Below are 24,917 nucleotides of genomic sequence, written 5' to 3'. Positions count from 1 at the left end.
GTTCTGCCCCTGAATAGGCAGTTCACCCACTGTTCCTAGGCCGTCATTGAAAATAAGAATTTGTTCTTAACTTCTTCGAGATAGGGGGCGCTCTTTTAATTTTTGGATAAAAAACGTTCCCGTTTTAAACAAGATATTTTGTCACGAAAAGATGCTCGACTATGCATGTAATTGACAGCTATTGACAGATCTTATCTGTGAGTGCCCCAGAACTAATGCTACAGGCGAAACCAAGATGAAGTTTCATACAGGAAATGCCCCAGATTCTGAAGGCGCTGTGTTCCAATGTCTCCTGTGTTCCAATGTCTCCTTACTCCTCCCTTTCTGTCGTTTCTCCAAGGTGTCTGCAGCATTGTGACGTATTTGTAGGCATATCATTGGAACATTGACCATAAGAGACTACATTTACCAGGTGTCCGCCCGGTGTCCTGTGTCGAAATTATTGCGTAATCTCTAGGTCCATGCGCGTTCCATTTCTTCAGAAGAGAAAGTCAACTGCCACGAAGGATTTATCATCGATAGATATGTGAAAAACACCTTGAGGATTGATTCTAAACATCGTTTGCCATGTTTCTGTCGATATTATGGAGTTAATTTGGAAAAAAGTTCACGTTTTAATGACTTAATTTTGTTTTTTTTCTTACCCAACGTGATGAAGAAAACAGAGCGATTTGTCAACACAAATAATCTTTTTGTAAAAACTGAACATTTGCTATCTAACTGAGAGTCTCCTCATTGAAAACATCTGAAGTTCTCAAAGGTAAATGATTTTATTTGAATGCTTTTCTGGATTTTGTGAAAATGTTGCCTGCTGAATGCTAACGCTAAATGCTACGCTAAATGCTACGCTAGCTATCAATACTGTTACACAAATGCTTGTTTTGCTATGGTTGAGAAGCATATTTTGAAAATCTGAGATGACAGTGTTGTTAACAAAAGGCTAAGCTTGAGAGCTAGCATATTGATTTAATTTCATTTGCGATTTTCATGAATAGTTAACATTACATTACATTTACATTACATTTAAGTCATTTAGCAGACGCTCTTATCCAGAGCGACTTACAAATTGGTGCATTCACCTTATGACATCCAGTAGAATAGTCACTTTACAATAGTGCATCTAAATCTTAAAGGGGGGGGGGGGTGAGAAGGATTACTTATCCTATCCTAGGTATTCCTTAAAGAGGTGGGCTTTCAGGTGTCTCCGGAAGGTGGTGATTGACTCCTCTGTCCTGGCGTCGTGAGGGAGTTTGTTCCACCATTGGGGGCCAGAGCAGCAAACAGTTTAGACTGGGCTGAGCGGGAACTGTACTTCCTCAGTGGTAGGGAGGCGAGCAGGCCAGAGGTGGATGAACGCAGTGCCCTTGTTTGGGTGTAGGGCCTGATCAGAGCCTGGAGGTACTGAGGTGCCGTTCCCCTCACAGCTCCGTAGGCAAGCACCATGGTCTTGTAGCAGATGCGAGCTTCAACTGGAAGCCAGTGGAGAGAGCGGAGGAGCGGGGTGACGTGAGAGAACTTGGGAAGGTTGAACACCAGACGGGCTGCGGCGTTCTGGATGAGTTGTAGGGGTTTAATGGCACAGGCAGGGAGCCCAGCCAACAGCGAGTTGCAGTAGTCCAGATGGGAGATGACAAGTGCCTGGATTAGGACCTGCGCCGCTTCCTGTGTGAGGCAGGGTCGTACTCTGTGGATGTTGTAGAGCATGAACCTACAGGAACGGGCCACCGCCTTGATGTTAGTTGAGAACGACAGGGTGTTGTCCAGGATCACGCCAAGGTTCTTAGCGCTCTAGGAGGAGGACACAATGGAGTTGTCAACCGTGATGGCGAGATCATGGAACGGGCAGTCCTTCCCCGGGAGGAAGAGCAGCTCCGTCTTGCCGAGGTTCAGCTTGAGGTGGTGATCCGTCATCCACACTGATATGTCTGCCAGACATGCAGAGATGCGATTCGCAACCTGGTCATCAGAAGGGGGAAAGGAGAAGATTAATTGTGTGTCGTCTGCATAGCAATGATAGGAGAGACCATGTGAGGTTATGACAGAGCCAAGTGACTTGGTGTATAGCGAGAATAGGAGAGGGCCTAGAACAGAGCCCTGGGGGACACCAGTGGTGAGAGCGCGTGGTGAGGAGACAGATTCTCGACACGCCACCTGGTAGGAGCGACCTGTCAGGTAGGACGCAATCCAAGCGTGGGCCGCGCCGGAGATGCCCAACTCGGAGAGGGTGGAGAGGAGGATCTGATGGTTCACAGTATCGAAGGCAGCCGATAGGTCTAGAAGGATGAGAGCAGAGGAGAGAGAGTTAGCTTTAGCGGTGCGGAGCGCCTCCGTGATACAGAGAAGAGCAGTCTCAGTTGAATGACTAGTCTTGAAACCTGACTGATTTGGATCAAGAAGGTCATTCAGAGAGAGATAGCGGGAGAGCTGGCCAAGGACGGCACGTTCAAGAGTTTTGGAGAGAAAAGAAAGAAGGGATACTGGTCTGTAGTTGTTGACATCGGAGGGATTGAGTGTAGGTTTTTTCAGAAGGGGTGCAACTCTCGCTCTCTTGAGGACGGAAGGGACGTAGCCAGCGGTCAGGGATGAGTTGATGAGCGAGGTGAGGTAGGGGAGAAGGTCTCCGGAAATGGTCTGGAGAAGAGAGGAGGGGATAGGGTCAAGCGGGCAGGTTGTTGGGCGGCCGGCTGTCACAAGACGCGAGATTTCATCTGGAGAGAGAGGGGAGAAAGAGGTCAGAGCACAGGGTAGGGCAGTGGGAGCAGAACCAGCGGTGCCGTTTGACTTAGCAAACGAGGATCGGATGTCGTCGACCTTCTTTTCAAAATGGTTGACGAAGTCATCTGCAGAGAGGGAGGAGGGGGGGAGGGGGAGGAGGATTCAGGAGTGAGGAGAAGGTGGCAAAGAGCTTCCTAGGGTTAGAGGCAGATGCTTGGAATTTAGAGTGGTAGAAAATGGCTTTAGCAGCAGAGACAGAGGAGGAAAATGTAGAGAGGAGGGAGTGAAAGGATGCCAGGTCCGCAGGGAGGCGAGTTTTCCTCCATTTCCGCTCAGCTGCCCGGAGCCCTGTTCTGTGAGCTCGCAATGAGTCGTCGAGCCACGGGGCGGGAGGGGAGGACCGCGCCGGCCTGGAGGATAGGGGACATAGAGAGTCAAAGGATGCAGAAAGGGAGGAGAGGAGGGTTGAGGAGGCAGAATCAGGAGATAGGTTGGAGAAGGTATGAGCAGAGGGAAGAGATGATAGGATGGAAGAGGAGAGAGTAGCGGGGGAGAGAGAGCGAAGGTTGGGACGGCGCGATACCATCCGAGTAGGGAGAGTGTGGGAGGTGTTAGAAGAGAGCGAGAGGGAAAAGGATACAAGGTAGTGGTCGGAGACTTGGAGGGGAGTTGCAATGAGGTTAGTGGAAGAACAGCATCTAGTAAAGATGAGGTCGAGCGTATTGCCTGCCTTGTGAGTAGGGGGGGAAGGTGAGAGGGTGAGGTCAAAAGAGGAGAGGAGTGGAAAGAAGGAGGCAGAGAGGAATGAGTCAAAGGTAGACGTGGGGAGGTTAAAGTCGCCCAGCACTGTGAGAGGTGAGCCGTCCTCAGGAAAGGAGCTTATCAAGGTATCAAGCTCATTGATGAACTCTCCGAGGGAACCTGGAGGGCGATAAATGATAAGGATGTTAAGCTTGAAAGGGCTGGTAACTGTGACAGCATGGAATTCAAAGGAGGTGATAGACAGATGGGTGAGGGGAGAAAGAGAGAATGACCACTTGGGAGAGATGAGGATCCCGGTGCCACCACCCCGCTGACCAGAAGCTCTCGGGGTGTGCGAGAACACGTGGGCGGACGAAGAGAGAGCAGTAGGAGTAGCAGTGTTGTCTGTGGTGATCCATGTTTCCGTCAGTGCCAAGAAGTCGAGGGACTGGAGGGAGGCATAGGCTGAGATTAACTCTGCCTTGTTGGCCGCAGATCGGCAGTTCCAAAGGCTACCGGAGACCTGGAACTCCACGTGGGTCGTGCGCGCTGGGACCACCAGATTAGGGTGGCCGCGGCCACGCGGTGTGGAGCGTTTGTATGGTCTGTGCAGAGAGGAGAGAACAGGGATAGACAGACACATAGTTGACAGGCTACAGAAGAGGCTACGCTAATGCAAAGGAGATTGGAATGACAAGTGGACTACACGTCTCGAATGTTCAGAAAGTTAAGCTTACGTAGCAAGAATCTTATTGACTAAAATAAAATGATTAAAATGATACAGTACTGCTGAAGTAGGCTAGCTGGCAGTAGCTGCGTTGTTGACACTACACTAATCAAGTCGTTCCGTTGAGTGTAATAGTTTCTGCAGTGCTGCTATTCGGGGGCTAGCTGGCTAGCTAGCAGTGTTGTTTACGTTACGTTGCGTTAAAAGAACGACAATAGCTGGCTAGCTAACCTAGAAAATCGCTCTAGACTACACAATTATCTTTGATATAAAGACGGCTATGTAGCTAGCTATGTAGCTAGCTACGATCAAACGTTATGGTAATGGGCTTGAGGCTGTAGTCACGATCCCGGATCCGGGATGGCTCGACTCAAGAAGTTAACTGACTTGCCTAGTTAAAAAAAAAAAATCCCCAGATGCAGATTTAACTTTGTGAATAATTCGGTCACTCACATTTTTTCAGAAGTTGTCTGGCGAGTAATTTGTGTGGTTTGTCACCAAACTCAAAATATTTTTGCTTGGCATAGAGAAAAGATTTAGCAATTTTAGCTGAGAGAATCTGATTATATTCCAATTTTAAAGAGGTAATTGTTTAATGTTTTCCTCTGTTTTGCCTACTCCTGGCAGCCTGAAAGGAGATGATACAGCCTCTCAGATAAGCCTTCAGTGTTTCCCACAATAATGCTGGGGAAGTCACTGTGTTGTCGTTGGTATCAAAGAAAAATGTAATTTGGTCTTTAAGATATTCACAGAATGTTGGTTCTGTGAGGAGCTGAGGATTCAACCTCCAGACCCTCTCGTTTGGTACAATGTCACACAATCTCAGGGAAAAGGTGAGTGGATTGTGGTCCGAGATTATAATATCATGATACCTCACATTACAGGTATAGGGGAGTAGTCTACCATCCAACAAAAAGTACTCAATTCAAGTGTAAACATTGTGAACATGAGAGTAAAAGGAGTATTCCCTACCCGTAGGGTTAGCGATCCTCCATATATCAAATAAGTTCGATTTTTTTTATGTAGGTATTCAAGAATTCGCTTGAATAGGAGGTAGGGGTTCGCCGGGTAGAGGATCTATCCAAATATTGATCTAGCACACAGTTAGGGTCGCCTCCAATGACCAGGTTTGTATGGGAGATATCTGGAATCAGGGAAAGGACTCTTTTGAAAAAAGAGAGGGTTATCAATGTTTGGCCCATAGATATTTAGTAGAGTTACTGAGGTAGAGTGGATTTCTCCTATTACGATCACATACTGACCCTCTTTATCCGCAATAGTGGTTTTATGTAGAAAGGGAATTCCTTTCCGTACCAGAATCGCTGGGCCTCTCGTTTTGGCAGAGAAGTTGCCCCACCCACCTCCATTTAAGTCTGCTATGAGAGTTATTCTTCAGATGGGTTTCTTGCAAAACTATAATATCAGACGAGAGTGCTTTCAAGTGGGCTAGGACCTTGCCTCTCTTAACTGGTTTGTTTAAACCCTTGACATTCCAGGAAGTGAATGTAAGCCCCGCCCTCCTCTCGTTTGTAGTTCCTATGGTGGCCTGCATAACATGTAACATGATAAAAAGGTAAGAAAGCGCACCAAACCATCACGATCAGCATATGTAACACCTACACCCGAGCAGTATCCAACCCACCCCTCCCCCTGCAAGCACCTTTACTTCCCACCCTGTTCCCCTAATTTCCCCAACACTTACCCCCCCATCAACCCATATTTAACAGGCATGCACAAACAGGAGAGAAAAAAAGGAAAAATTAAAATAATAAACACATTGTCTGGCCGATGCCAAAGAACCACGGCGCGACCTCGAACAAGAGGTAAAACAAAAATAAAATCCCAACTATACGTTCACCTCTCACTATCCCATAACTTCTACTAACATATGAACTGAGGAGGCTCCTGCAAATAAAGTGTTCAGTTCGCATCTAATAAACCTAAACAGAATAAGTTGCAACTTAAACATATTGCGCATTTAACCGTCATCCTGGGTCAATCCCAGAGATAAGCTAGATATAAACTCAAAATTATATTGCTAAGCACTGCCGGTCAAAAAATAAACCATCCGCAACCGACATAGTCAGCCGTACCTTTACATACTGTGGGTCAGGAGATCGGAACAAGGATTTGCTAAATTAAACGTTCCACCCAATAAAAAATGAAATAATAATTGTATATATATATACATACATACATACACACACATACATATACACATACATACATATACATACACACATATACACATACATACATATACATACACATATACACATACAGTGGGGCAAAAAAGTATTTAGTCAGCCACCAATTGTGCAAGTTCTCCCACTTAAAAAGATGAGAGAGGCCTGTAATTTTCATCATAGGTACACTTAAACTATGACAGGCAAAATGAGAAAAAAAAGCCAGACAATCACATTGTAGGATTTTTAATTAATTTATTTGCAAATTATGGTGAAAAATAAGTATTTGGTCACCTACAAACAAGCAAGATTTCTGGCTCTCACAGACTTCTTTAAGAGGCTCCTCTGTCCTCCACTTGTTACCTGTATTAATGGCACCTGTTTGAACTTGTTATCAGTATAAAAGACACCTGTCCACAACCTCAAACAGTCACACTCCAAACTCCACTATGGCCAAGACCAAAGAGCTGTCAAAGGACACCAGAAACAAAATTGTAGACCTGCACCAGGCTGGGAAGACTGAATCTGCAATAGGTATGCAATATTGGTAAGCAGCTTGGTTTGAAGAAATCAACTGTGGGAGCAATTATTAGGAAATGGAAGACATACAAGACCACTGATAATCTCCCTCGATCTGGGGCTCCATGCAAGATCTCACCCCGTGGGATCAAAATGATCACAAGAACGGTGAGCAAAAAAAACACTACGCCGCCAGGGACTCAAATCCTGCAGTACCAGATGTGTCCCCCTGCTTAAGCCAGTACATGTCAAGGCCCATCTGAAGTTTGCTAGAGGGCATTTGGATGATCCAGAAGAAGATTGGGAGAATGTCATATGGTCAGATGAAACCAAAATATAACTTTTTGGTAAAAACTCAACTCGTCGTGTTTGGAGGACAAAGAATGCTGAGTTGCATCAAAAGAACACCATACCTACTGTGAAGCATGGGGGTGGAAACATCATCATCTGCAAAGGGACCAGGACGACTGATCCGTGTAAAGGAAAGAATGAATGGGGCCATGTATCGTGAGATTTTGAGTGAAAACCTCCTTCCATCAGCAAGGGCATTGAAGATGAAACATGGCTGGGGCTTTCAGCATGACAATGATCCCAAACATACCGCCTGGGGAACGAAGGAGTGGCTTCGTAAGAAGCATTTCAAGGTCCTGGAGTGGCCTAGCCATTCTCCAGATCTCATCCCCATAGGAAATCTTTGGAGGGAGTTGAAAGTCTGTGTTGCCCAGCAACAGCCCCAAAACATCACTGCTCTAGAGGAGATCTGCATAGAGGAATGGGCCAAAATACCAGCAACAGTGTGAAAACCTTGTGAAGACTTACAGAAAACATTTGACCTCTGTCATTGCCAACAAAGGGTATATAACAAAGTATTGAGATAAACTTTTGTTATTGACCAAATACTTATTTTCCACCATAATTTGCAAATAAATTCTTTAAAAATCCTACAATGTTATTTTCTGGATATTTTTTCTCTCATTTTGTCTGTCATAGTTGAAGTGTACCTATGATGAAAATTACAGGCCTCTCTCATCTTTTTAAGTGGGAGAACTTGCGCAATTGGTGGCTGACTAAATACTTTTTTGCCCCACTGTACATCTGTGTGTTTGTGCGGTATGGTCAAAAAAAACATGTAATCATTTCTTCTCTTCCTCCACAGGCTCCGTCACAACCAAGGTCAACGGGATGTACCACTTCTGTTACACCATGTACAACAACTACTTACTTAAAGTCTGATATGCTTAGCTGTGTCTTTGAAAATCAATGCAATGAATGTAATACACGTAATGTATCCATCTGCATGCACACAGGCACAGAGGAACGGTTAACAGTGACGATACTCACTCCAGGAGGTTGAAGAAGTCGGAGATCTCCTGGTGTATGGCTCGGTGCCAATAGGAAACCATCACGTCTGGGGGGGGATTAGAATACATTTTAAAAAGGCAGCGTCCTTATCACATAAACCCGTACCTGCACCACCTCACTGTGCAACTTGCAAGGATGTGACTAACAGTGTATACCAGTGTCGCGACACACTGAAGTATCATGGCAAGCAAACAAATCAGGAAGCGGACTTAAATGTCTTGAGGAAAACAGTCCAAATGTTGGAAACAAACTAAAAAACAACCTTATGACGTCATCCAGAGTCACGGCTGTTTCCTTCCCAAGCGTTGGCACAAAGTTTTTCACATGACGCATAGTTTAGACTTCCTGTTTCCCTTTCTGCCATGGAAAGTCGAGTATCGTAACAACCCTACTGTAGGCTACGGTCCGGTATGGAAGAGGTTAACTCTAAGGAATTGGCTAACGGGTACTAGCTACCCGTCTACTGTAGTGTAGGCCTAAGCATATGGTCCGATTTATACCAGGCCACTGTACTGTTGCTATGGTCCGGTAGTGAAGGGGTTAACCATAGAATTTCATAAAGAACACATACACACTGCAGTCCAAAAGTATTGGGACAGTGACACATTTGTTGTTGTTTTGGCTCTATATTCCAGCACTTTGGAGGTGAAATGATACAACGATTATGACGTTAAAGTGCAGATTAGTATTTGTGCTTCTGTAACTTCCTCACCCATCAGTATTCACAATTCATTCAGGATTATCTGCAATCATGGTAGCATACACATTGATGTAGAAGTGTTTAGAAACATATTGTATTCTTAATTCAAATTAAAGTGACTTCAAAATGACACGACAAATTATGTACCATTCATTTCTATTGGTCACAAAATCATCTGAAACACAACCAAAACAAACAACAAATACATCCACCAATTTGTGGTGTCCAAGCTTGATGTAAATACTGTCCCTAACTTTTGACTACTTTAATACATATATAATTGAATTTGTCCCAATACTTTTGGTCCCCTAAAATGGGGGGGACTATGTACAAAAAGTGCTGTAATTTCTAAATGGTTCACCTGATACGAATGCAAATACACTCAAATTAAAGTGGACATTCTGCACTTTAACATTGTGGTCATTGTATCATTTCAAATCCAAAGAGCTGGAATATAGAGCCAAAACAGCAGAACATGCGTCACTGTCCCAATACTTTTGGAGTTTACTGTAGTGAATTATAGGACCTGCATGGAGGTAGCACTATGTGTCTCACCCTCAGATATGGTCTTCATGATGTGGAGGAAACACATGAGCAGACTGCGCGTCTCGGCCTGGTCCAGCTTGTCAATGCGAGATCCAAAGCCTATCAGAGACTGAGGCCGGGCAAACTGACAGAGAGAGTGAGGGAAGGAAGGATGGGAGAGAAAAGGGGGGAGTTAGAGAGAGAGGGGGGTGGCAGAGAGAGAAGGAGAAAGACACACATTCTTCTTCATGCAATAGTTATAATATTTTTGTTCTTTCTTTAAGCCAACACAGCCTGCACAACATTTCCGGATTTGACATTCCGCTGAGTGAGTCATCTTTCACACCTTTTCACATCCGTCCATCTTCTCGCTGTTCCTGTCGCTGGGGTTGGACTCTATGCTAATCAGAGAACCCCGTGAGTCGGCATGGTTACCCGTAGAAACAGCCAGGGAGGAAAAGGCTGGGGGCAGGAGAAGGGTTAGAGGTTATGGTGCAGACACAGTTGCAAACACGCAAAAGTATGCAAGCACGCACACACACACACACACACACACACACACACACACACACACACACACACACACACACACACACACGCACACGCACACGCGCACACGCACACGCACACGCACACACACACACACACACACACTACCTGTGATGGAGTTGAGCACTTCTTTGGAAAAGGAGGCATCCACCGAGTTGCCATGGCGAATGACGTGAGCCACAGGACCTGCCACACCCCCTCCCACACTCAGGTCATCTCTTGAACCCTGGAGAGGGGGAAAGAGTTTGCTAGAACACCACTAGGCCAGAGGGATACATTTCACTGTGACATTACTAGGCCAGTGGGAAACATTTCAGTGCGATACCACTAGGCCAGAGGGATTCATTTCAGCGTAGCATTTTCTCATTTGGGCAAAAGTCCGTGCTCCACCCTCTCTGATCCGTGTTACCTGGAACCCGATAAGTGGTCGAGGAGAAGTCAATTTGTTTGTCCGCGAACTATAGACTGTCCTACCCCCCTCGATATCCACCTTTCATCGAGGATAGTCATGTGTATCCTACCCGAGTCCTTCGCTGAAGAGTTTGAAATCTGCCATACCCCCTCTGAATCAGCTTTGGTTTTGTCAGATGAGAAAAGCAAGCACACGTTTAAAAACAATATGGTATACCTTTAGGGCTGACCCCAATTAGGTGACTGGTTGATTGTTTGGTCAATAGACTGCATGTTGGTCGACCAAGACATTTTTTGTCGAGCAGTAGCATATATATATATATATATATACACACAGTTGAAGTCGGAAGTTTACATACACTTCGATCTTGTCTCATCGCTGCAACTCCACAACGGGCTCGGGAGGCGACGGTCAGTTTACGGTGAAAGACAATTTATGCTTGATCCAATAATGTGGTTAGAGGCTTCGTATGGAGGGTGTGCATTGACATGACTGGTTGACGGTAGGTGGGGGCGGCACGTCCAGTGTAAACACAAACTCACTTCCTTGACAACTTCCATCACAATAGCTCTGCTCTGCTCCATTAAGTGCCAGAAGTTTCTTTCATGCCGTCCCTAGGAGGGGTGCATCACTTGAGTGGGTTGAGTCAATGTGTCTGGGTTGGCTCCGCCCATTGGGTTGTGCCGTGGTGGAGATCTTTGTGGGCTATACTCGGCCTTGTCTCAGGATGGTAAGTTGGTGGTTGAAGATATCCCTCTAGTGGTGTGGGGGCTGTGCTTTGGCAAAGTGGGTGGGGTTATATCCTTCCTGTTTGGCCCTGTCCGGGGGTATCATCGGATGGGGCCACAGTGTCTCCTGATCCCTCCTGTCTCAGCCTCCAGTATTTATGCTGCAGTAGTTTATGTGTCGGGGGGCTAGGGTCAGTTTGTTATATCTGGAGTACTTCTCCTGTCTTATCGGGTGTCCTGTGTGAATTTAAGTATGCTCTCTCTAATTCTCTCTTTCTCTCTCTTGGAGGACCTGAGCCCTAGGACCATGCCTCAGGACTACCTGGCATGCTGCTGCTCCAGTTTCAACTGTTCTGCCTGCGGCTATGGAATCCTGACCAGTTCACCGGACGTGCTGCCTGTCCCAGACCTATTATTTGACCATGCTGGTCATTTATGAACATTTGAACATCTTGGCCATGTTCTGTTATAATCTCCACCCGGCTCAGCCAGAAGAGGACTGGCCACCCCCTCATAGCCTGGTTCCTCTCTAGGTTTCTTCCTAGGTTTTGGCCTTTCTAGGGAGTTTTTCCTAGACAACGTGCTTCAACACCTGCATTGCTTGCTGTTTGGGGTTTTAGGCTGGGTTTCTGTACAGCACTTTGAGATATCAGCTGATGTACAAAGGGATATATAAATACATTTGATTTGAAGTTTGAAAGCCCAGACGTTTGCAGAGGCTGCATTGCAGTAAATGATGTTGCACGGCCACTTCAGACCCCTGATTGACTTTGCAGAGCCTTTAACACAACTGGTCCAGAGGCATACATTTCACTGTGATACCACTATGCTAGGGGGAAACATTTCACCTTGACACCACTAGGCCAGAGGGAAAAATGTCCCTGTGACACCACTAGGCCAGAGGGAAACATCTCACTGTGACACCACTAGCACAGAGGAAAAACTTCACTGACACCACTAGGCTAGAGGGAAATATTATACTGTAACACCACTGAGCCAGAGGGGAACATTTCACTTTGACTCTACTGGCCGACTCTACTGGCCCAGAGGGACACAGTTCACACCAACACCAGTGAGCAAGATATTGGAGTCTGAGAGTCTGCCCGGGTAAAGCTCGATTCCACTACCTGACGAATATAAAAACAAAACATTTCCCTTCCAGGTTCTCCCGAGGCACGTCTAATATAGATGGGAACCATAAATGCAGGTTTCCCTTAATAAAGCTTAATTACCATTTCCTGTGTTTAAAAGTAACATTAGCGGAGCGGCTGTGCCTGTGTAAACGTTTATCCCTGCCCTTCCTCCCTCTCTCACCCCCTCCCTCCCTCCACCACTCCCTCCCTAGCCTCTGAACGGTGCTGTGACTGGACATACATGACCCTAAAGTAGCACTGCGGGCCGCGCCAAACTATGACATCACTACAACAACAGTGGCTGTGTGGCACTTTGCTTGGTCATGGGCCGGGCTGCAGTGGAGGCTCTTACTTGGTCACTGGAGGTGAAGTAGATGGGGAAGAGGTCTCGGAGGAAGAAGCGAGGCATGTTGTCCAGGATGAGGCCGTACAGAGGCAGGTAGAGGGACGCTATCCTCGCCTGCTTATCCTGGAGAATATGAAGAGAGAGGGAGGAGAGAGAGGGGGGAGGGGCAGAGGGAGGAAAGAGAGGGGTGGCAGAGAGAGTAGAGAGAAATAGAGAATGGGAGGAGAGAGAGAGGAGTTTGGGGGGAGGGAGAAAGGCAGGAAATAGAGAGAGAGAGAGAGAGAGAGAGAGAGAGAGAGAGAGAGAGAGAGAGAGAGAGAGAGAGAGAAGAGAGAGAGAGAGAGAGAGAGAGAGAGAGAGAGAGAGAGAGAGAGAGAGAGAGAGAGAGAGAGAGAGAGAGAGAGAGAGAGAGAGAGAGAGAGAGAGAGAGAGAGAGAGAGAGAGAGAGAATGAGACAGAGAGCAAGAGAGGAGAGAATTTGAGACAGACAGAGAGACAAAGAGAGAGAGAGAAAGAAAGAGAGAGAAAGAGAGAGAGAAAGACCGACAGTGAGCAACAGACCTACAGAGAGTAACTATCAGGGGTTTTAAACTCTGCGTGATTGAGAGAGCAAGAAACAGAGATCTGTCAACAGTTGTACAGTGTTGGGTTTGGCAGGCTCCTAATCTCAGATGGGATCTGGCTGTCTGGGGTCTGAGTGGAAAATGGCACCCATAGTGCACTACTCTTGACCAGAACCCTATGGGAACAACAGGGAATAGGGTGCCATTTGGGACGCACCCTGGATCCTTTCCAGCACCCCACTCCATGCCACCTTCTCTCCTTGAGTGCTCAGAGGTCCCAGTGAGAATGGCGCATTACATAGTCTGCTTCCTGCACACAGGACCGCAGGGTAGAGTGTGTGTGTCAGAGAGCGTATGTGCCCAGTTGAATGATTTCCTGCTGTTTCAAATCCTCATAGCCATCACTGTAATGTGCCCCTCACTCCTAACACACACACACACACACACACACACACACACACACACACACACACACACACACACACACACACACACACGCTTTAAGTCAACCCAATATCTAAAAAGTTAATTTTACTGTGTATATGTTTCTGTCAGCTATAGTACATTGTACACTGTCCAATCAAAATATTTCAGTTTCCTGTGTGGAACAGTCTGGTCCCAGATCTGTTTGCGCTTCAGCCAACATTTTTGAAAGTATTTTTTTTATTTCACCTTTATTTAACCAGATCAACTGTCAACCGTAATCAGAGGAGTCGGCTAAACTAAAACAGAAGCATGTCTGGAACCAGGCTAATATCGCAGTTTACTGTCACATCTCTTTCTTACAGACATACACTTCATGACCAAAAGTCTGCTCATCGAACATCTCATTCCAAAATCATGGGCATTCATATGGAGTTTGCTGATACAACAGCCTCCTCTGGGAAGGATTTCTACCAGATGTTGGAACATTGCTGCAGGGACTTGCTTCCATTCAGCCACAAGAGCATTAGTGAGGTTGGGCACTGATGTTGGGCGATTAGGCTTTGCTCGCAGTCGGCATTTCAATTCATCCCAAAGGTGTTCGGTTGAGTTCAGGGCTCTGTGCATGCCAGTTTGAAGCACAGAATCGACGAGAATATCATTGTATGCTGTAACATTAAGATTCCCTTCACTGGAGCTAAGGGGCCTCGCCCAAACCATGAAAAGCAGCCCCAGACCATTAATCCTCATCCACCAAACTTTACAGTTAAACTATGTATTGAGGCAAGTAGCGTTCTCCTGGCATCCGACAAACCCAGATTAGTCTGTCGGAATGCCAGAAGCTGAAGCGTGATTCATCACTTCAGAGAACGTGTTTCCAATGCTCCAGAGTCCAATGGCAGTGAGCTTTACACCATTCCAGCCAACACTTGGCATTGTGCATGGTGATCTTAGGCTTGAGTGCGGCTGCTCGGCCAGGGAAACCCATTTTATGAAACTCCCGACAGACAGTTCTTGTGCAGACGTTGCTTCCAGAGGCAGTTTGGAACTCGGTAGTAAGTGTTGCTAGTAAGTGTTGCAACCGAGGACAGATTATTTTTACGCGCTTCAGCATGGTCCCGTTCTGTGAGCTTGTGTGGTCTTTCACTTCGTGGCCGAGCCTTTGTTACTCCTAGACATTTCTACTTCACAATAACAGCACTTAACAGTTGACCGAGGCAGCTCTAGCAGGGCAGAAATTTGGTGAACTGACTTGTTGGGAAGGCCATTCTATTGCTAATGTTTGTCTATGGAGATTGCATGGCTGTGTGCTCAATTTTATACACCTGTCAGCAACGGGTGCGGCTGAAATAGCTAAATCCACTCATTTGAAGGGGTGTCATTATACTCTTGTATATACAGTGTACTTGTAAACTATCGGGCTCTGGTCAAAAGTAGTGCACTATACAGAAAATACGGTCCCATTAGGGACACATGTTATATTATCATCTGGTGCCCGCTACATGGTGCTGGCGTGAGTGGCGTACCTTCATGCCGTAGCGGGCGTCCAGCGAATGCTTGGCCATCAGGTTCTTGAGGCAGGCGAGGGCCAGGTGGCGCAGGTCCTGCTCATCCTGCAACGCCAGGCCAAGCTCCCGTAGCAACAAGCCCGTCAGGAAGTGCTTCCGGCAGAACTCGCCCGTCAGGCTGTACTCTGGCACATCCACTAGGGTGGAGAGTAAGGAGGGAGAGAGAGGGGTTTGGGGGGAAGAAACGGGGAGAGAAAGAGGCAGAAAGAGAGGGGGAGGAAGAGAGAGAGATATGGAGAGGGGGTTATGGGTGGCAGAGTGAGAGAAAGAGAGAGCTCAGTGCCCTAAAAGCATCCAAGTCTCATTTACCAGTGTTTCTCAACTTGCTTTATAGCAGAGACCAGACAGCTACGGTTCTTCCTTCTTGGAGGAACCCTTACATTAAAACTAACACTTTAGAATTGACTAAATTGATGTCAGATAATCATTTTAGGGACTGGTTAGCAACATCTCATGGACCAGAGCTGGTCCTAGTACCACTACACTAAACTAAATGATGGTTTGTTTATTCCACCCAGTGCCAGTCGTGTGGTAAAGAACACCAGTACAACATCATGTGACTATCACAAAATATCATAAAAAGGGACCGATAGTTACCCTGAGCACTTTGCGTTTCTTGTGATGCATTGTCTGAAATGGACAGGAAAGAGAAAGAACAGAAAAGAAAGTGCAATGAATGAAGATGAATGCAACGGCATTAATACTTAAGGCGGACATCGATTAGGTCCCTGTGAACCCTAGATGACTTCTGACCTGTGATGCGTGCGGAGGGGAGGGGCAGACTGAGAGGGATGTAGTGCTCGTGGTTGCACACCTCTCGCAGGAACTCAAACTTGAACTCACACAGCACCTGTTGAGAGAAATGTTGGAGTCACAACCTTGATTGACCGAATAAAAACACCACAACATCTCTGAAGCACATTGTTTTCTATTCTAGTATCTATTTCATTGTTGCCTATTCTAGTATCTATTTCATTGTTTTCTATTCTAGTATCTATTTCATTGTTTTCTAATCCTTTCTATTCTACAGTGAGTGACATTGGCTATTACACCGAGAGATAAGGCAATGCTTTATTCACACAATTCTGGGACTGAGAGACAGAATGAGAAGGATGTGTGTATGTGCAAGTGTGTGTGTAACCTTGTTGTCAGTGGCTGTGATCATGTTGACATAGTTGCTGATCAGCTTGAAGGTGAACCCTCGGTCCATGAGGGTGAAGCAACGCTGGAGGGAGGGAGGAAAAGAGGGAGGGAGGGAGGGGGAGGGAGATGGGGAGGAGAGGAGTGAGGTAGGGAAAGAGGGAGTGATGGATGGAGGAAGGGAGAGAGGGAGAGTCGGGGTCAGCATTAGTTTATGAAGAACATGAAAGAGAGAGGTAATTTCACAACACAATTAAAAACATGCTCCGGAACTTTGGAGACTTCTAAGTATCTTTTAAACCTCCGGTTTTCGGCTAGATGTGCCAACGTGTAGTTCATACATGCATAATCTATAAGAAGAATTACTGTCTTACCTCAATTAGCCACGAAATCCCATGTTTTCAGGGAGGTTTGTGCTGCGCCATTTCCCCTATATTTTCCCCCATGTGGGCCAACCCCCTTGCAATTCAAGTTCTAGCCAACGAGCTTCAGCCCCTCGCATTTGAGTGACATCTAACAAGAGGCACATCATGCACCCAGAGAGAGTGCAATGAAGTGGTGCACATATCTGCACAAATGTGACGTGGTAATGCAATTTTCGGGGACCACTTGTGGCTCGGCTCACGAGTGCTACTTTCAGAACTACTGTCTAAAAAGGACACAAAAGTACCGGAGAATCTCTTTAAAGAAATCAATATCGAACAACAGCAGCGGAAGCCATTTTCATTGCATTCATCTCCGCTTCATTAGTCAGGGAACACAAATGTATTACCATTGGCAGCATTTGAGCTCGATCTCGACAAGTGATAAGGACATCTCCCTAAGCATGTAATGTATGTGTGTGAGTGTGTGATGCCCACCTTGACAAAGGCTGCCACGGCCAGGTTGGCACTGCGGGTCTCCTCTGCCAGCTCCTTGTTCTTCCAGAAGATGTGGTCAGACACGGTCATGACTAGGCTCTCCAGACGACTCAGGTAGGTTGAAGGGAACCTCTGTGGTCGAGGGAGCTGAGGCACACATAATATGGAACTTAACGTATAGGCCTTACATTTGCAACACTAAGGTCGTAGGTTCAATTCCAGCAGGGATCACATATACATACTACAAAATGAATGCACTAACAGCACTGAATGGTACAGTCGGACGTAGGACAGATGCAGGCCCAATATATGGTCGGACGGTAGGCTCGAGAGAATCTGAATTTATGAGACTTGAGTACTAACTTTTTTTTTGTGTCGTACTGTAAGTCGCTTTGGATAAAAGTGTCTGGTAAGTGGCATATACACACACACTGGCCAGTATATTAAGTACACCCAGATTGTTCACGAAAAGGGATCACTCCTACAGACAGTGAATCATGCGGCCGTGGTTTGCTATATAAAGCAGCCATCAAGGCATTCAGTTACTGTTCGAATGAACGTTAGAACGGGCAAGACAAGTGACCTTTATGCGTGGTGTGATCGTTGGTGCCAGGCGCGCCGGTTCCAGTATCTCAGAAACGGCTGTCCTCCTGGGCTTTTCACGCACGACAGTGTCTAGGGTTTACCGAGAATGATGCGACAAACAAAACAAATCAAATCAAATTTTATTTGTCACATACACATGGTTAGCAGATGTTAATGCGAGTGTAGCGAAATGCTTGTGCTTCTAGTTCCGACAATGCAGTGATAACCAACAAGTAATCTAACTAACAATTCCAAAACTACTGTCTTATACACAGTGTAAGGGGATAAAGAATATGTACATAAGGATATATGAATGAGTGATGGTACAGGGCAGCATACAGTAGATGGTATCGAGTACAGTATATACATATGAGATGAGTATGTAGACAAAGTAAACAAAGTGGCATAGTTAAAGTGGCTAGTGATACATGTATTACATAAGGATGCAGTCGATGATATAGAGTAGGGTAAGAGTAGGGTAATGTAGGGTAAGTAACATTATATAAGGTAGCATTGTTTAAAGTGGCTAGTGATATATTTACATAATTTCCCATCAATTCCCATTATTAAAGTGGCTGGAGTTGGGTCAGTGTCAATGTCAGTGTGTTGGCAGCAGCCACTCAATGTTAGTGGTGGCTGTTTAACAGTCTGATGGCCTTGAGATAGAAGCTGTTTTTCAGTCTCTCGGTCCCAGCTTTGATGCACCTGTACTGACCTCGCCTTCTGGATGATAGCGGGGTGAACAGGCAGTGGCTCGGGTGGTTGATGTCCTTGATGATCTTTATGGCCTTCCTGTAACATCGGGTGGTGTAGGTGTCCTGGAGGGCAGGTAGTTTGCCCCCGGTGATGCGTTGTGCAGACCTCACTACCCTCTGGAGAGCCTTACGGTTGAGGGCGGAGCAGTTGCCGTACCAGGCGGTGATACAGCCCGCCAGGATGCTCTCGATTGTGCATCTGTAGAAGTTTGTGAGTGCTTTTGGTGACAAGCCGAATTTCTTCAGCCTCCTGAGGTTGAAGAGGCGCTGCTGCGCCTTCTTCACGACGCTGTCAGTGTGAGTGGACCAATTCAGTTTGTCTGTGATGTGTATGCCGAGGAACTTAAAACTTGCTACCCTCTCCACTACTGTTCCATCGATGTGGATAGGGGGGTGTTCCCTCTGCTGTTTCCTGAAGTCCACGATCATCTCCTTAGTTTTGTTGACGTTGAGTGTGAGGTTATTTTCCTGACACCACACTCCGAGGGCCCTCACCTCCTCCCTGTAGGCCGTCTCGTCGTTGTTGGTAATCAAGCCTACCACTGTTGTGTCGTCCGCAAACTTGATGTTTGAGTTGGAGGCGTGCGTGGCCACGCAGTCGTGGGTGAACAGGGAGTACAGGAGAGGGCTCAGAACGCACCCTTGTGGGGCCCCCGTGTTGAGGATCAGCGGGGAGGAGATGTTGTTGCCTACCCTCACCACCTGGGGGCGGCCCGTCAGGAAGTCCAGTACCCAGTTGCACAGGGCGGGGTCGAGACCCAGGGTCTCGAGCTTGATGACGAACTTGGAGGGTACTATGGTGTTGAATGCCGAGCTGTAGTCGATGAACAGCATTCTCACATAGGTATTCCTATTTGTCCAGGTGGGTTAGGGCAGTGTGCAGTGTGGTTGAGATTGCTTCGTCTGTGGACCTATTTGGGCGGTAAGCAAATTGGAGTGGGTCTAGGGTGTCAGGTAGGGTGGAGGTGATATGGTCCTTGACTAGTCTCTCAAAGCACTTCATGATGACGGAAGTGAGTGCTACGGGGCGGTAGTCGTTTAGCTCAGTTACCTTAGCTTTCTTGGGAACAGGAACAATGGTGGCCCTCTTGAAGCATGTGGGAACAGCAGACTGGTATAGAGATTTATTGAATATGTCCGTAAACACACCGGCCAGCTGGTCTGCGCATGCTCTGAGGGCGCGGCTGGGGATGCCGTCTGGGCCTGCAGCCTTGCGAGCGTTTAAATGTCTTACTCACCTAGGCTGCACTGAAGGAGAGACCGCGGCAGTGGTTAGAGCGTTGGACTAGTAACCGGAAGGTTGCGAGTTCAAACCCCCGAGCTGACAAGGTACAAATCTGTTGTTCTGCCCCTGAACAGGCAGTTAACCCACTGTTCCCAGGCTGTCATTGAAAATAAGAACAACTGACTTGCCTGGTTAAATAAAATTAAAATGTTTTCGTTGTAGGCCGTGTCAGTGGCACTGTATTGTCCTCAAAGCGGGCAAAAAAGTTATTTAGTCTGCCTGGGAGCAAGACATCCTGGTCCGTGACTGGGCTGGGTTTCTTCTTGTAGTCCGTGATTGACTGTAGACCCTGCCACATGCCTCTTGTGTCTGAGCCGTTGAATTGAGATTCTACTTTGTCTCTGTACTGACGCTTAGCTTGTTTAATAGCCTTGCGGAGGGAATAGCTGCACTGTTTGTATTCGGTCATGTTACCAGACACCTTGCCCTGATTAAAAGCAGTGGTTCGCGCTTTCAGTTTCACACGAATGCTGCCATCAATCCACGGTTTCTGGTTAGGGAATGTTTTTATCGTTGCTATGGGAACGACATCTTCAACGCACGTTCTAATGAACTCGCACACCGAATCAGCGTATTCGTCAATATTCTTATCTGACGCAATACGAAACATGTCCCAGTCCACGTGATGGAAGCAGACTTGGAGTGTGGAGTCAGCCTCTTGTTTAAGTTTCTGTCTGTAGGCAGGGATCAACAAAATGGAGTCGTGGTCAGCTTTTCCGAAAGGGGGGCGGGGCAGGGCCTTATATGCATCGCGGAAGTTAGAGTAACAATGATCCAAGGTTTTACCACCCCTGGTTGCGCAATCGATATGCTGATAAAATTTAGGGAGTCTTGTTTTCAGATTAGCTTTGTTAAAATCCCCAGCTACAATGAATGCAGCCTCCGGATAAATGGTTTCCAGTTTGCAAAGAGTTAAATAAAGTTCGTTCAGAGCCATCGATGTGTCTGCTTGGGGAGGGGATATATACGGCTGTGATTATAATCGAAGAGAATTCTCTTGGTAGATAATGCGGTCTACATTTGATTGTGAGGAATTCTAAATCAGGTGAACAGAAGGATTTGAGTTCCTGTATGTTTCTTTCATCACACCACTCTTCTTACCAGAAAGATGTTTGTTTCTGTCGGCGCGATGCGTGGAGAAACCCGTTGGCTGCACCGCCCCGGATAGCGTCTCTCCAGTGAGCCATGTTTCCGTGAAGCAGAGAACGTTACAGTCTCTGATGTCCCTCTGGAATGCTACCCTGGACATTGGCAAGAAGAATGCTAGGGAGTGGTGCACGATGTGCCCGTGTCCGGAGTCTGACCAGAAGACCGCTACGTTTCCCTCTTTTACGAAGTCGTTTTTTGGGGTCGCTACATGGAATCAATTCCGTTGACCTGTTTGTAAGGCAGAACACAGGATCCGCGTCGCGGAAAACATATTCTTGGTCGTACTGATGGTGAGTTGACGCTGATCTTATATTCAGTAGTTCTTCTCGACTGTATGTAATGAAACCTAAGATGACCTGGGGTACTAATGTAAGAAATAACACGTAAAAAAACAAAAAAATGCATAGTTTCCTAGGAACGCGAAGCGAGGCGAGGCGGCCATCTCTGTCGGCGCCGGAAGTACCTGTGCAATTAAACCTGTGCAAAAAAACAACATCCAGTTAGCGGCAGTCCTCTGGGCGAAAACAGCTCGTTGATGAGAGAGGTCGAAGGAGAATGGCAAGAATAGTGCAAGCTAACACTCGGGCCACAAACAGACTAATAACAGAGCAGAACAACAGGTGGTGTGCAGAACAGCATCTTGCCATGCACAACTTGTCAATCCTTGTCATGGATGGGTTATTGCAGCAGACGACCATACTGGGTTCCACTCCTATCAGCTAAAAACAAGAAGAAGCGGCTCCAGTGGGCACGCCATCACCAACTCTGGACAATTGAGGAGTGGACATCACCTGGAACATGACAGCGAGTTCAGTTTACTTTAGTGTCCTGGTCAGTCCCCAGACCTCAACCCAAAACATCTTTGGGATGAGATGGAACGGGCTGTTTTCAGCACGAATGTACTGCTGTCCAGTCTGCAGCAACTCTGTGATGCCATCGCGTCAGCATGGACCAACATCCCTGTGGAACGTTTCTGAAACCTTATAGAATGCCCCGAAGAATTCAGCCTGTTCAGAAGGCAAATGAGGGTCCGACCTGCTACTAGATGGGTGTACCTAATAAACTGTCCGGTGAGTGTATATGTATATATTATAACTTCATATGTTATGTTTCTTTACCTTGACATTGTCTGAGTCCACTAGATGCTGGGCCATGGACTTGACAATGAGCTCGAAGAAGAACCAGGAAAACTGCAGCAGACAGGGGTAAAAGGTCAAACAGGGGTCAGATTATGCGGTTCACGTTCAGTTAAGCACTCAGGGTCACATTCAATGGCACAATGAGATAGAAATATATAATGTAGAGAATATAGACGGCTTTGCTATGTAAGATAAGGCATCCTAACATGTCTATGCATGACATTTCTAGGTATGACTTTATTTGGACAGTCCCAAAAAGGTTTGTAGATGTAGATGTTCAGTAGATGTCCAACTAACTGTCAACATTTCAACAACATTTCAATTAACTATTCACTAACCCTAACTCTTAATCTAACCCTAAACCTAACCATAACCCTGGAAAGCAGTTGCATGTCAACAGAGTTGCAGTTGACAGTTTGTTGACCGTGTGAGCATCTGTAGATCATGGGACTATCCACCCAAATGACACCCTATTCCCTTTACAGTGCACTATTTTTGACCAGAGCCCTGTGGTTTCCTTCAAGGGAATAGGGTGTCATTTGGGACTGGGCGTGGCGGCCATCTAGGCTCACCCTGAGGATGTTCCTGACGGCCGGCTGCTCGTTGCTCTTCAGGTCAGAGGTCATGCCCTTGGCCAGCTCCTCGTGGACCGTCCGGAAGCCGTGCGACTCCGCCTTGAACACAAACTGACCACCGCAGTGGAGAGAACAAGGTCAATGAGACAGACGGCCAGAGACACAGAGAGTCCGACAGAGACAGACACATAGAGACAGACATAGAGACGAACAGACACAGACAGACATGCTGTACAGACACACTTTTTCTGTCTCTCACATATTGTACACGCATTACTAGCATCAAGGGAACCAAACATGCAACATTCTTGGCTCTACATTTAATTAAACCTACATATTAACATAACAACACCGATTAATTAAGGTTGATGTAATCAGAGTTATGAGGAATAAGAAAAAAAAAATTAGCTTATTTTGGCAATGAATCTCTTTTTGTGAGAAATGTTCCACCCACACTGTATGTGACACACACACCTCATTACCACTGACGTCACCCAATTTAGTTTGTTAATGAACTATGGCAACCACACACACATGCACACACACATTTGCATCGATGCACGCACACATGCACACACACACACACCTCTGTGCACCCAGGCACACACACCCACAACCACACGGCGAGAAAGCACTGGCCGAAAATTGCTTGCTGCTAGCCCCCACCCCCGAGCAGCATGCCAATCAGTTGCCATGGTAACGGCAGTTTCATTACAGTGGTCCTCCCATTCTTCCCTTCCTCCTCCTCTCCTTCCACCCTCCCTCCATTTCTCTTTCTGTCCCTCTGCCCCTCTTAAAGATCAACTGTAGGATTCTCGTTTTCTTTCAACCAGACATGAAAAAGCTGGTGGTAAGCTGGTTCTATTCTCCATTTCCCTTTCTCACTTTCTGTCTCTTTCTCTTTCTGTCTGTCGGTCTCTCTCTCTCCATCTCTCTCTTCTTAAAAAGCAAGCCTTGCTTTTTTTTATTGAAAAGGCTTGGTGTCCTTGTGTGCCTTCCACCAGACACCCCCCTTCTCTCTTCCCCACAGCCATGCTTGTCTGTGTGTGAGCTGAGAGCCGTGTGTGTGTGGCAGACTCTCTCTTCTCTCTGTGTCCACAGTGTTCTGGGCACATTACCCTAGCCCCTCAGCCACGCTCCTGCACTCACCACACCCCAAAGCCCCCACCTCTGCCCGCCCGCCCACACACGCCCGCCCGCCCACACACACACACACACGTGTAAACGTGCTCACACACAAAGCCTCCTTCTCTGCCTTCACAAATGAAGTTGTCTGTGTGCTACTCTCCTCCCCTCGCCTCTCCGGCTAAACAACTGCAGAATCTGAGCCTCGCTCTTCCTGCAAGACAGGGCTAACATCCCAATGAAATGAGCACCATACCTTTATGTAGGAGTGCAGGTAGTGGTCTAGGTTTTCTTCATGACACTTAGCAACGATGTGGACCAGCACCCTGGTGAAACACATGCAAACAAGGTGGTCACTCATTCGTCATCATTACCTGGCAACATTCATAACCTGGCGACATTCATAGCTAATCTGGCGACATTAATAGCTAATCTGGCAATATTCATGATCTGGCAACATGTATGCCTGCAGAATCCTGTAGCAGTGAGAGTGATCCTGTAGCAGTGAGAGTGATCCTGTAGCAGTGAGAGTGGTCCGTGGCCTGCAGTGCCCCATCCTACCTGGTGGTGGTGGTGGTGACTTCGTCATTGTCGTTCTGGGTGAGACCCTTGAACAGCTGGTTGAAGAGCACCGGCAGGAAACGAATTATCACCGGAATCTTCTCAATGCTCAGTAAGCCCTGTGGGAGAGAGAGAACGAATAGAAAGAGAATCAGAGACAGAGCGATAGCCATAGACAGAGAGAGAGAGAGAGAGAGAGAGAGAGAGAGAGAGAGAGAGAGAGAGAGAGAGAGAGAGAGAGAGAGAGAGAGAGAGAGAGAGACAGAGACAGAGAGAGAGAGACAGTCAGTAATGGGGTGTATAGTATGGGAATGGAATGCAGAATGCAGAGATGTGAAGTCCTCCCTCCCTTCCTTCATTTCTTCAGACCTTCAGGCAGTTGAGGAAGTTTGAGGTAGGTGATTGGGAGAGGTCCGTCTCACGTTTTTGGCACTGCTGGAAGAAGCGATTCAGGTGGGGCTCCTGGCGATCAAAGAGAGAAGACACGGTCACAACCAGAACCAGAATCACTGAGTGGAGATGAGGACTAACTGAATCTGCATCCCA

The 24,917-nt window shown here is 46.8% G+C and overlaps 1 protein-coding gene across 9 annotated transcripts in view; it reads right to left on the bottom strand.

The window, feature by feature from the left end:
• The window catches only part of dock10 (dedicator of cytokinesis 10), a 183,613-nt gene that overhangs the window by 44,953 nt on the left and 113,743 nt on the right, over positions 1 to 24,917 (bottom strand). For all 9 annotated transcript variants that reach the window (XM_052526148.1, XM_052526152.1, XM_052526164.1 and 6 more), the window contains exons 23-37: positions 24,741 to 24,833; positions 24,372 to 24,490; positions 24,067 to 24,136; positions 22,683 to 22,796; positions 22,090 to 22,161; positions 17,198 to 17,344; positions 16,339 to 16,422; positions 15,951 to 16,047; positions 15,795 to 15,827; positions 15,156 to 15,334; positions 12,650 to 12,766; positions 10,133 to 10,250; positions 9,822 to 9,937; positions 9,506 to 9,620; positions 8,230 to 8,296 (exon numbers count right to left, since the gene is read on the bottom strand). In XM_052526148.1, coding sequence (XP_052382108.1) covers positions 8,230 to 8,296; positions 9,506 to 9,620; positions 9,822 to 9,937; positions 10,133 to 10,250; positions 12,650 to 12,766; positions 15,156 to 15,334; positions 15,795 to 15,827; positions 15,951 to 16,047; positions 16,339 to 16,422; positions 17,198 to 17,344; positions 22,090 to 22,161; positions 22,683 to 22,796; positions 24,067 to 24,136; positions 24,372 to 24,490; positions 24,741 to 24,833 — 1,541 coding nt within the window. The remainder of the gene's footprint in view (positions 1 to 8,229; positions 8,297 to 9,505; positions 9,621 to 9,821; positions 9,938 to 10,132; positions 10,251 to 12,649; positions 12,767 to 15,155; positions 15,335 to 15,794; positions 15,828 to 15,950; positions 16,048 to 16,338; positions 16,423 to 17,197; positions 17,345 to 22,089; positions 22,162 to 22,682; positions 22,797 to 24,066; positions 24,137 to 24,371; positions 24,491 to 24,740; positions 24,834 to 24,917) is intronic.

The sequence above is a fragment of the Oncorhynchus keta genome, chromosome 1, assembly GCF_023373465.1.
Source record: "Oncorhynchus keta strain PuntledgeMale-10-30-2019 chromosome 1, Oket_V2, whole genome shotgun sequence".
In the NCBI taxonomy this organism is placed as follows: Eukaryota; Metazoa; Chordata; class Actinopteri; order Salmoniformes; family Salmonidae; genus Oncorhynchus; species Oncorhynchus keta.
The sequence above is the reverse complement of the archived record's forward strand: the minus strand, read 5'-3'. Positions and strand labels throughout refer to the sequence as shown.